The 12,984-nt window shown below is 43.9% G+C and overlaps 1 protein-coding gene and 1 long non-coding RNA gene across 4 annotated transcripts in view; one reads left to right on the top strand and one right to left on the bottom strand.

Moving 5' to 3' along the window:
* Positions 1–12,984, bottom strand: part of LOC309353182 (protein adenylyltransferase SelO-like) — a 32,133-nt gene that overhangs the window by 563 nt on the left and 18,586 nt on the right. For 2 of the 3 annotated variants that reach the window (XR_014161731.1, XM_081882435.1), the window contains 7 exons: positions 7,226–7,309; positions 6,615–6,744; positions 5,676–5,720; positions 5,490–5,571; positions 5,307–5,399; positions 3,741–3,820; positions 2,170–2,217 (listed from right to left, as the gene is read on the bottom strand). Coding sequence is in view for 2 of the 3 variants with exons in the window: in XM_081882435.1 (XP_081738561.1) it covers positions 2,170–2,217; positions 3,741–3,820; positions 5,307–5,399; positions 5,490–5,571; positions 5,676–5,720; positions 6,615–6,744; positions 7,226–7,309 (562 nt within the window). In the remaining variant the exon portion in view is untranslated. The remainder of the gene's footprint in view (positions 1–2,169; positions 2,218–3,740; positions 3,821–5,306; positions 5,400–5,489; positions 5,572–5,675; positions 5,721–6,614; positions 6,745–7,225; positions 7,310–12,984) is intronic. The other variant, XM_081882434.1, reaches the window with a different exon arrangement.
* Positions 6–2,169, top strand: LOC309353397. Its single transcript, XR_014161800.1, has 2 exons — positions 6–1,721; positions 1,840–2,169. It is a non-coding gene; the product is annotated as an uncharacterized lncRNA (long non-coding RNA).

The following is a 12,984-nucleotide window of genomic DNA, read 5'->3' on the forward strand; positions in this document are numbered from 1 at the left end:
ATTTGCACATATAAAAAATCAGCAGGGGCTTTTCTCTTGAGATTTATTATACTGACATCCACATCTTTTCTTAAGACCGATATAAGGAAGTAATTAAGGATCTGAAAGAAATGGACATTAAAACAGGAAGGAAAATTCATGCTTACAACTCCTTCACCACCCTGCTACTTTCAGAGTGCCTAGAATTAAGTGTGAAATTGCCTGTATTATCACAACACAACAACTTACAGCTGCACTAGTGCAGGAAAAGAGTGTTCCCAAGTTTTCCTGAATCTGAAATATTTAAAAGGTGACAATTTATGATAGGCTTTTTTCATCCTCAATCCTTATTTCTAGGTTATACAATTTTTATATAACTTTACTTTTCAAAAGTAGCACTGATTTCCCATTCTTAACAAGCAAAAGAATGCACCTTTTGTTTTCCCACCATTAGAAACTTGTCAAAGAAAGAGAAGTTCGAAGGTGGCCACTTTCAAATCTCTTTAAATTAAAACTTAACAAGTAAGGCACTCGAGAATGTTCACGGTGTATGTAACAAATGTTTGGAAGGAACATAATCACAACCAAAGATTTGTTACAGCTCCTGGATGGGGTGAGGGGCTCTGAAACAGCCTTATTTTTTTCCTCCAACTTGTCTCAAACTGGTTAGGGTTAGAAGTCAGACAGCATTTGAAAATGAAACCACCAAATCTATCCACCAGAACAATAAATGCTCATCTACGAAGAGGTTTACACTGAATTGTGGGATCAGTGGAGATTCTTGTAAACAGAGACTTCAAGTGCGTGTCTGGTAATATTGGGACAGATGCCTACGCAAAGCCCAGAAGCCAGTCATGGGAGCAACCACCCTCTGTTGCAATTGTTCCCTATGATATGATGAATGCCTCTGATCCTGGAGGTATTCCAGGATCCTAGAGGTACCCTGAAGCTGATATGGAATGAAAAACCAATACGAGCCTGCAATCCTGGCAGATTAATGTCATTAATATACAACATTAATATATACCTGATGGTGCTTGCTCAACTATCTGTGTTTTAAGTCCTGTTATTCTTCAGGGCTAGCAGGGCAGATGAATGAATTTTGGAGATGAAAGACAATTCTGTTTCTTTTTATATCCGATATGGTAAGCAGCATTAAGAGGCACATGTTGATGTAGCATAATGCTAGCTATATGAGGCTTTCCTTTTCAAAGCTATTTTCCCAAATGCTTCAAAGTGCTGCTCAAATCAACCAACCAACCAACCAACACTTATGTTTACCACCTTAGCCCATGGGAAATAATTAGTGCAGAAAATCTGGAGTTATTCAGGCTTAGGAGCTTGAGTGACAAAGTTATAAGGAGTCATGTACTGAGTGATCCATCCAGTCCAGTGTACCTCATCCAGCAGTGCTCTCTAAGATGCCAGGCAAAGCTCTTGCTAGATTAGTTTTTATAACCAAATCACTAAGCCCAGAAAACGAAACTGGTGGCAGTATGGTTGTGAACACAGCAGGATAAAGATTGTGTGGGGAGTCTTTGGACCGCCATGTGTTGCTGGTCATCATCCCTATTAGCCGTGCTTGCTGGGGCTCATGGGAGTTGTAGTCCAACAAAATCTGGAAGGCAAACGGTGCCTCATGCCAGATCTACACTGGTGTGCCACAAAGGCGGGTTTCTTGTAAAATCGTTCACTTTCCCCAAACTGGCAATTATTTCTGTCTCAAGAGAGCCTAGAGCAGTGTTTCCCAACCTTGGTTCTCCAGCTGTTTTCAGACTATAATTCCCATCCCTGACCACTGGTCTTGCTAGCTAGGGATGATGGGAGACACAACGTTGGGAAACACTGGCCTAGAGGAAGGGGCTACTGGTTTTCAAGTCCCACCCCAGCAGAGTTAGCTCTAGGGAAACAAGTATATGGTATATGTGATATGTTAGCACACTAAGTCCCAGCCTGATATCTACTGCACACATGGCATATTCTACATGGGTGTAAAGTGTGTGGGAACCCAGGAATGGGGGGGGGGAGGTGTGTTTGCCCTCAGGGAATGGAAATCACAAGAGTCTACTTTAAGGTGCTTGGAAACCCAATGTAATGTCACATCAGTTAAACAATTATTGAAAGAAATATCTGGCCTACAGGAAGGGCATGCGACTTAATTGTTGAGAAGAAAATAAATTATTGACTCACTCACTCGTCATTCTTTTGCTTCGCTTGGAATCAGAATCACCTGGGTTCCTATATTGTACACACAAAACAGGGTCATGAAGATTAGTTTGTGCCTCTTGCTCTGGGCTGGTTCAAACATATTGAACTCAGGTGTATAAACTATTACACTGAGAATAAGCATCAGGCCCATGCACTTCTCCTTTGTCTTTCCCCTTGTTCAGCAGCCTTAGTGCTTCCATTATTGTTTGTTTCAATCACATTCGGCATTACACCTGAACTGGAAAACCATGGCTAAAGCTTGACTTATTAACTAGGATACTTGATAAGGCTCTGATCTTAATAAATCATGGTTTACCAAGATTGTTACGTCTGAACCACAGCCTCTGTCCCATGTCTACAATTCTGCATTTAACTGATACACTGCTTGCTATTTTTTAAAAAAAAACATTAATAAAGTATTCACAAAAATGCATCATTATAAAGTATGGAAAAATGAGTTTCACAACAGTTTATATTCTTCATGACCAGAAACTGATGATCACGGAATATGCCCAATGCTTTTTTTCTTTTAAAATATTTAGGGGTACTCTCATTTTGGCTCAAGAAACCCACCATTTTATAGTTCAAATCGGAAAAAATAAATACAGTAAATGGACAAAAGTACAAAGATTCACAAAATGTTTAGGGGTATGGGTACCCCTGTGTACCCCCAGAAAAAAAGCACTGAATATGCCTATGGAATCTACTGGTTTAAATATTCAGTCTATTTCATACAGAAGTCTCAAAGTAATACATAGAACACTTAATACACAATGCACAGATTTGAACATGCACTGCCCACTGAAAGGCAACTCCAAAAATATGTATCAATTGTTGGGAAGGAAAATGCTCAAATTTGTAAATCTGGGCTGTTGGGGAGGGGAGAATCATGAGGGATGCTTTTCTTACAGATCCTTTTATATGGATTTGATGACTGGCATGGATAGACCAAACCCTAAGTTGCCCTATAGACAGTCAGGCCATTGGTCAGTCTAGCACAGTACACTGACAATGCTACAAAACTACCATGATTTCAGACAGGAGTTATTGCAAGCCTAACCAAGAACTTCAAGAACACAGTGGGACAAGGGGAAGACTGGCCCCACTGGCATTATTTCTTTGCACTTCCCCACCTCCCATCCTAGCTCTTCAACATTCTCATATTACTACTAAGTTTGCTTAATTGAATTTCTTCTGCTTGCATTAATTGGGTTAGAATTTGTATGTGTTTTTACCAGGGTTGGGAGAAATCAAAGGACCAACCCGTCAATAATGAGTATGATCATCTGATATAAAGATATCTGATGCATATATTTTTCAGTTTTACACATTCACTTAAAATAAATCAAAACTGCATTATTTTCACAGAGGAGAAACACATTTTAGGATTATTTTTTCTTCAATGCTAATGTCTAGCCACTATAGAAAGATGAGTGCTGAGTTAGCGGCACAACTGTTCTGATCCTGATAAGGTATCTGGAAGGGGGAAGGGGGGATCCAGTGAAATTTGAAATTCCCTCCACCTGTAAGTGTCCAGAATTGCATTTCTTTACCTTTTTAACCTCAAGAGGTACAACACAACCCAGCTGGAAAAAAGCTTGTGTTTAGCCACATCTTGCAGAGCCCAAAATTCCTACATGAAAATAATTGATCACACACTATTACTTAACATCAATAATAATACACACATCACTTCCCAATATATGGATAACATGCAGCAGTTTGGGTGGCATATAGCAGTGATATACTCTCCACAAATATTTCTGGTAATCTACAACAGCACTGCACCAAGCTAAGGTAAAATCTGTTCCTTAAGCCAGGAAATGTGGTTTCTCTGTGTTTTATAAGCTATGGGAATCATTTCACTAGGCAAAAATCACACAGTAGCAAAAAATAGTTCCCCAGAATAAGTAATTTAAATATTTTGGAAACCTGCCTATAAATCAAATGAAGGCATACAAGACATACAAGAAGGCATCCCAATTGTTTTGGGATACTGTATATGAATGTCAAACATGCTGGTTTGGGAGAAAGCAAAACTTCTTGCAAGGAAGATGGATTGATTTATGATTCTTGCAATATCTGTGCTGGATTTAGGCCATTGATCCTCTCTGGAAATAAGAACTATCTGCAAGGGAACATAACTTGCCACTGGCAAATTCTTTCCACAAAAAAACAGAACAAGCTATGCTTATTTTTCTCTCAATATATATAAATTCATTGTTTGGGAACAGGTCATCTTTTAACCATGCAGGATATTACATCTGGCATCACAAAGCTTATCATCTGGGAGTGATCCTCAGGGCTATCCCATGCTCCATCTTTCACACCACCAATGACAGTGACTTCCCTCAAACAGAACATGTAAACAAAATATTCTTTATCCTTCTGTTGAACATGTCAGGCCATGTGTTGAAGTGAGGTTTAGTCACATTCCCAGGTTGCAGAGACTTATATGAACCTCTACACTCTGTTGAGCTACAGAAACTCGTGCTGGGACAATATGTGCCCCAACAGCCCACAGTTCAAGCTCCTCAACACTGAGGGATTACTCTGTTCTTGCTAATGGCGAGACTGTACATTCCTTTGTAGAGTCCACCTAGCATGGAGGTGAATGTACAAATAGCTTTGCACTGGGCAAGTAGAATCAAGACAAGGTGAAGGCTCAGTACCTTGTGGGACCAATCTATTCTAAACCTATTAATAGAAACACACTACCAAAGTATGGGATCAAGGTGAGTTAACAAAAATAAGTACTCAAACCCTTCAAAATCTTCGTAATAGCTGTCATTGCAAATGACGGTCCATCCATCCCCCACCATTTGGCTTACCTATCAGATTCCTGCATGATGTGCTGCCATGGAAACAGAGACTGAAAATGCCCACAGTGGAACATGCAGCTGTTTTACTAAGCTCAGCTATCCTTTTCTTCCCAAAACAAACAAGCAGGACCCAGTATCCAACCAGTCATTTTCACCCAGCCCTGTACATAATTTCAGTTTCAGTCTCCAACCAATCCTACTTTCACAATTTAATCTTAAAAGAATAATGAGCATTTTCTCTTAATGTCATTATGATGTTTTCAAGTTTAAGGACCGTTCACATGTATCCTCAAATACCTTAGGAATGCTGATGCTCTTCAGCTGGTCTTCTGAAATCTCACTGAGCTCCCGAAAAGTCATTGTAAAATCCGCTTTTGTATCTTCCATGAGCTAATAAACATTAAAAGACTTCTGTCAGTTTCAGATTTAGTTCTTCTGTCAAAGGGCGACTCAAATATTTAACCAAGGAAAGAAACTCACTTTTAGAAGGAATGCAATCAAATAGTTATCGTCCTCATTGTCGCCTAGGAGACCTAATTTTGCTTTGAATAGTTCTGTGAAGCTGCAAGTTAAGGAAATAAATGCATTAATATTACAAAACTAGAGACTCTTTGAAAATTAAGATGCTGACATCTTTTTAAATGATGGGTTCCAACAATTACATACCGTTTATAATACTGTTCTGGGTATTCCCCAAGTATCTGAGAAGCCCTATTAAGAGAAAATGTTGCAGCAAAATAATTAGACTTGTATAAAACCCATAGATTATAATTCTGTTTTGTAATGCTTTTAAAGAAATCATAAATGTTATATTGTTATTCTGAAGGGAAACACATTACTTTGCAACTGAATTGCGCTTTTTTGTCTTTGCATATTTTCCAAACAATACATGAGATACATTTCACATTTAATTTGTTGTTGCCACTATTATATAATGAGTGAAGCTGTTACATTGCAAGATCTGGCACATGCAAGTCAGTAAATGTAAGACCTGGTGCTGCTTGTCTACATTAGTTTGAATCATATCACTTATGGGACTGCATGAGCATGTTTTGTTACTTGAAATTAAAAATCAATTTTTTAAAAAGGGGTAGGGGAGTATTAACATGTTGACTGCTTATCACACCAGGTAGTGACATCTCATTATAATGAGGCCACTTGGGCTTTTCTTCTTAGAAAAACCAATGCAGCATTTCAGCCACGTAACGTATAACAATACTAGTGATCTAAAGACCTCTTTTCCTCTTGGCTCTCAAACCCACAGCCAACAACCTTTAGCATGAAAACTGCCTCCTGGATTTGCCTGGCTTTCTGATGTTTCTTTTTGTCTTCCCAGATTGGCTGATAGCAACAATTCTGGGGCCCAGTTTATAAAAAAAAAAAACCTCTGTGATTATGTAGAGACCGTTTACCACCCATCATAAAGGCCATCTTTTATTTTCCTTTTTTTTTTTGCAAGCCAAGCATGGTCTAATAATTTGGTTTAAAAAACAAACTCCCCACTTCCCAAAAGCCCTCCTTTTTTGTTTAGCACATATGGTCATTAAAGAATGTCTCATCTCACAAGCTCTTTTAAGCATGAAGACACTTTTAAGGATTACTTACAGCTGCTTTTGCCTGGGAGCCAATAAAGGGTCTAGAGCCTGTAACAGCTTGTTCAGATTAAACAGCCCGACGTTTGCCTGGTTTCCTATTTTATACCGTCTTTCATCATCAGATGTGTTTGGGACGAAATCTGAAACAAAGTAGTATTCAGAATAAACAACCAACCTTAACATATTTGAGTAAACTCGTATTTCGTGTTGATGCCAACTAACAAAAAGTCCTGTAGGCACTAAAATATTTTGCATAGAAGTCTCTAAACACCAGGATATTAGTTTACACTGGATTAGCCAAGGTCTGATATTTGCCAAAGGACATTGTCAGCATACAAGTTTAAAGATGGCAATAAGTTATTTTCTTATTTCAAATGCAGAAAAACAAAACAGAAATCCTTCACAACAGCAGTTCTTACTCCCATCTCCTTGACCTTTCTCCTCCACTTCTTCCAATCCTATTAAATCCTTTTACTGCTCAAATCCGTATAAAGCCCAGAAATTAAAGAAACAATGCATTGTAAGTGAATGCATACAGATCCTGTCAAATTCTGTAATTTTTAAATTATTTAATACTTTATATCCCCAAAATAATACTGCATTCACTTAGGCTATACATACCTGGGTCATAAGAGTCCATAAAACCAAATGGACCATAATCTATAGTTATGGCTAACAGGCTGAAATTATCTGTATTGCACACACCTAAAAATTAAACAACATTTATTTATTTTAGGTATGCTTTTCCTCCATACTGGAACGTAAGGCAGCTTACAACACAATATGCAATATAAAAAGAATACAAAATAAAAAACAAAAACTATCTATCTATCTATCATCTATCTAACTATCTGTCACTACATGCACACAAAAGAAAAGCATGCATCCATAATAAAAACAGTCTCAAATCTGACCAACATTGCCATCTAAACAGCATGATGTCATATCCCAGAAAATGCTGATTTCATATAAATGAAATGTGTGTTACCATCTGAAAGATTTCTCCAGGAATTACAGTCTGGAAACCAGATTCATTCCTCCATTCCATAGTTAAGAAGTAGTTTACTATTATAGTTAAACTGCCCAGAGTGGCTGGGGCAACCCAGTCAAATGCAGGGGCATATAAAAAATAAATTATTATTATTACATAGTTCTACATGGAATGAGCAGTATGTTTTTGCAAACATTGTATTTGAGGTACTATCCCATTTTACAATAGATACTTTTTTCCAACCTTGCTAAAAAAAGGACAATGTTGTATTTTCCTTAAGTGTAAACAGCTTAAAGTCACATAAAAATAAATGTGAAAAGATAAGTCAATATGAACTTAAATCCCACTAATTTCAATGGACCCCTATCTACAACTAGCTTATGTTGGATCCAGTCCAATGTTTTTCTTAATTTAGTTTTATTCCACGCAAATCTGGTTTATTCACATAATTAGTCGACCATTTTGACACCGTCCCGATGTGTGTCCCAAAATGGCTGAAAACAACTAATAAATACACACACACACACTTCAGGAATGAGGAGCCAGCCAGTCGCCAGCTTGTAAGAAAAAGCTGTGACTGTGCATGTAAAAGATCTCAGGGTCAATCCCTGACTTCTCCAGATAAGGCTAGGAGAGACCTTTGTTGAAGTCCTGGAGAGCAACTGGTAGTCAGTGTAGACCATACTGGATCAATGATCTGACTCATTATAAAGAGAAGAAGAAGAAGAAGAAGAAGAAGAAGAAGAAGAAGAAGAAGAAGAAGAAGAAGAAGAAGAAGAAGAGTTGGATTTGATATCCCGCCTTTCACTCCCCTTCAGGAGTCTCAAAGCGGCTAACATTCTCCTTTCCCTTCCTCCCCCACAACAAACACTCTGTGAGGTGAGAGGGGCTGAAAGACTTCAAAGAAGTGTGACTGGCCCAAGGTCACCCAGCAGCTGCATGTGGAGGAGCGGAGACACGAACCCGGTTCCCCAGATTACGAGACTACCGCTCTTAACCACTACACCACACTGGCTCTCTATGAGGCTCACTATGTAGGGGGTTTTTTTTGGGGGGGGGAGACTACACCCTGTTTGTATTTTTTAACAGAATCTAAATATTTCATACCTGTCAGGATTTCTGGGAGAGAGGAGGAGATGACAGAGGAGACGGAGAGCGAGTGGGAGGAGGGGCAGAAGGATGAGGAAGAAGATGACGGAATTCTGAGGGAATCCACGAGTCTGAGCAGCGAGTCAGAGGATTCTCAAAAGGGGGTTACCTTAATCAAGCAAAGGGGAGGAGAAGGGAGAAGCGGAGAGGAGCCCAGTGGAAGACAGAGGAAGCAAGAGACGTCTCAGCCGGAACGGAGTAAAGGGGGTGGAGTCGTCAGCCTCTCGGAGGGAGCAGGATTAGGAGAGAACAGAGAGAGGGGGTTGGAGCAGGGTGTTCAGCCGGAAAGGGTGGAGAGCAGAGCAGGGGGTGGTGTAGCGGTCGAAAGAAAGGTCAGCAGCAACGTACGCGCGCCAAGTTCAAACGTAGAGGCGCGCGGAAGTGGAGAGAGCTCAGGGGAGGAGCCCGGCCCTAAAGCCAGAAAGAGGGGGGAAGAGGCGGCAGAGGATTCAGCCTCAGGCGAGTCACGGAGAGAGGGAACCCAGGGGGGCAGGAAGACCCTGCGGAAAAGAAAGGAGAGGAAGAGGTGGTCTAGAGCCAGGCTATTAAGTTGGTGCGGAAGAGGGGAGGAGTCAGAGGGGACTTCAGCGGTCTAACGTGGCAGACGTACGGCCACAATGCTGAACTGTATGAGAAGCAGAAATCTTCAATAAACTTTTCCTGTAAATAAGCTGCAACGGAGTGAGGTCTCTTGTGAGCTGGGACCAGTCCTGGGTGGCCGTGACAGTAAGTCCCCTCTCAGAAAGCAAAAATTTTTTTTTGCGAAGCTCACGAACGGGAGCAGCCATGAGCGCTGAGGAGCAGCTGGTTGCATTGCGGAATCAGGTTACCGCTCTCACATCGGCAGTCATTGCTTCGCAGAAGAAGAATGACGACTTGGAGAAGACGTGCCAGGATTTGCAGGCAAGGTGGGAGCGCGCGGACAAGGCGGGGGCCCCAGGATCCAGAGCGGAGGGCATTGCGCTTGGACGGAGGGGGGGTGCCCTAGTTCCTCATTTTAATGGCAACTTGCAAGACTATCCCAATTTCAGAGCGGACGTTGTATATGCACTGCACTTACTCCGTCACGATTTTAAAGATGAGGAGGAGAGAGTGGGGTTCATTGTTTCGCACCTGCATGGGGAGGCCAGGGCTTGGCTACGCAATTTGTGGCGCGAAGATGGACCGGCCCGTCGCGATTCAACTGCGTTCATCAAAGCGATGGATTCTTGTTTTCAATCCTCTGTGGATGTGGACATTGCGCGCCGTCAAATGCACGGGCTGAGGCAGGGGAAAGCGACTGTGCGCCAATACCACTCTAAATTTTTTGCATTGCTCACCGCCTTAGATTGGCCAAAGGACAGTAAACCGGTCAGAGATCTTTTTTGGGAGGGATTGAGCCCCCCCATCAAGGATGAGATCGCTAGGGGGGACAGACCCCAGACCCTAGAAGACGTGGTGCAACGGGCTTTAGCTCTTGGAATTCGACATGAGGGGCGTCCGTGGCACGAGGAGGACGGGCCCCAAGCGCGTGCGCAAGCAAGGACTCTCCCTTTTGTGCACAGGGACTTCAGCCGTGCGCACCCCTCGCCAATGGGGAAGGACAGAGAGGAGCCAATGGAGATTGGTGGTGCTAGGGCTCAGAAGCCATCCCAGAGCCCTGTCCCTGGTGCAGCCAAAGCGAAGCCTCCTAGAGGAACCAGGAAGTGTTACATCTGTGACAGTGCGCACCATATGGCGAAAGAGTGCCCCCAGAGGCTCCAGAAGCACACTGCAGCGCTGGCAACTGTAACAGCAGAGGTGCAACCAGGGGAGCAGCTTCAGGGAAACGACAGTGCCTGGCTGGAAGCAGAGCTACTGGGGCTCAGCCAGGCGGATCTGTAGACAAGCCCCCAGCATCACTGCAGAGCGTGGACCCTTTGCCTCCCAAACCGGCAGTTCTGCTCACAGCAACACTCCAGTTGCCTGATGGGAGACTCCTCGAGGTTCCAATAACGATCGATTCGGGAAGCAACGCCGACTTCATGGGACTGCAGTTCGTTAAGCAGCACAACATGGCGCTCCTGCCTGCAACGACGCCTCTGAACGTGGTCACGGTGGACGGCAGGAAGTTGCTGGGGGGGCAAGTGGTGCAGCAAACCCCTCCCATGATGATGCAGATTGGCAACCATCGAGAGCTTATTAGTTTCAATGTCACCCACTTATCGGACACACCCATCGTGTTAGGCATGAGTTGGCTGGAGAGGCACAGTCCCGCGGTTGCGTGGTACCAGAGGCAGATCACCTTTTGTTCATCGTATTGTGCTCAGCATTGCTTTCAGACCGATCAGGGAGGAGAGGCTGAGCAGCCATTGCATCTGGGTATGGTGCAAACAGTGCCTCACAAGTACCAGGAATTCTTGGAGGTTTTCTGTGAGAAGGAAGCTGACAAGTTGCCGCCTCATAGACCTTACGACTGCGCGATTGATTTAGTGCCAGGGGCGCAATTGCCTGCTGCCAAGCTGTACTCCATGTCGGAGGACGAAATGCAAGAGCTTCGGGAGTTCATAGACCATAACCTCAAGCGAGGTTTCATCCAGGAATCTAAAGCAGCGGGAGGCAGCCCTGTTTTCTTTGTGAAGAAGAAGGACACGCCCCAAAAAAGGCTTATAGTGGATTACAGGTTCATCAACAGCTTGACTAAGCCCAAAGCTTTCCCCATGCCCAAGATTGACGACCTTTTAGCGACCGTCAGGAGGGGCAAGATTTTCACCAAGCTGGACCTACGTGGAGCTTACAATCTCATCCGCATCCGGAAAGGAGATGAGTGGAAGACCGCCATGTTCACCCCTTTGGGCACATACGAATACAGAGTCATGCCTTTCGGCCTCCAAAATGGCAGCCACGTTTTTCAAGCATTTATGCACCACGTGCTAGCAGGTCTCCTCTACAAAAAGTGTGTCTGCTTTCTCGACGATATCCTGATTTTCTCGGAATCGCCGGAGGATCACGATAAGGACGTGAGGGAGGTCCTGCAGAGGCTGAAGGAACACAGGCTGTACGCCAAGTTGGAAAAGTGCCAGTTTGATGTCAGAGAGGTTGATTTCCTTGGCTACAAGTTGTCCGACGAGGGACTGGCCATGGACAGGGCTAAGGTTCAAGCGCTGTTGGACTGGAAAAGCCCTCGAAATCGGAAAGAGGTCCAGAGGTTCATCGGCTTTGCCAATTTTTACCGCAAGTTTATTAAAGGTTTTGCGAACGCGACGGCGGCGATCACTGACACCCTCAGTTCCAAGAAGAAGAAGTTCGTCTGGACCGAACAAGCGGAGCGGTCCTTCCGGACGCTTAAAGGTCTTTTCGCCTCCGAAGAGCAGCTGCTCCACGTGAATCCCGGCAGACCCATGCGGGTAGAGACCGATGCGTCAGATAGAGCGGTTGGGGCCGTTCTTTTGCAAGAGGATTCACAAGGCAACTGGCGACCGGGTGCGTTCTACTCCCGGAAGCTCAGCAAGACGGAGCGCAATTATACCATATGGGACAGGGAGTTGTTGGCCATTCATGCTGCTTTCAAAGCGTGGCGACACTTCTTAATAGGAGCCAAGCACACGGTGCAGGTCCGCACGGATCACAAGAACTTAGAGTATTGGCGGACGGCTAAGTTGCAGACCCAGCGACACATGCGCTGGGCGGAGTTCTTTGCGGACTTCGACTTCAAAATAGAATACATCCCAGGAGACTCCAATGTTATTGCAGACGCGCTGTCCCGAAAGCCGCAATACTTGGAGGAAGCAGCTCCAATCGCAGCAAAGCACATTTTCGCACCGCAGGCGTGGACGTGCGCTACCATCGCAGTCGACCTGGACGCGGTGCGACGCGCGTTGCAAAGGGATCAGTTTGCACAGTCTAAGATGGAGGAGCTACGCGGAGGGTCGCGACACAACGATGAGTTTCAATTACAAGATGGACTTTTGACTCGTAAGGGTGCCCTTTACGTGCCCACCGACGATCTTCGAGCCAAGGTTCTGCAACAGTTGCATGACGCCCCTAGTGCAGGCCATTTCGGCAAAGAGAAGACGATGGAGTTGGTGGCTAGAGACTTTTGGTGGCCCCAGATGAGAGGAGAGGTGGCGGACTACGTCGCCAGGTGTGATATCTGCCAGAGGTCCAAACCAGTGCACCAGAAGCAGGCGGGATTGCTAGAACCGCTGGAGACACCGCAGCAACCATGGGAGAGGGTAGCGTTGGACTTTGTTACAGACCTGCCCAGCTCCAGAGGTAAGAC

This window comes from Podarcis melisellensis, assembly GCF_964234715.1.
Source record: "Podarcis melisellensis genome assembly, chromosome: 12".
Lineage (NCBI taxonomy): Eukaryota > Metazoa > Chordata > Lepidosauria > Squamata > Lacertidae > Podarcis > Podarcis melisellensis.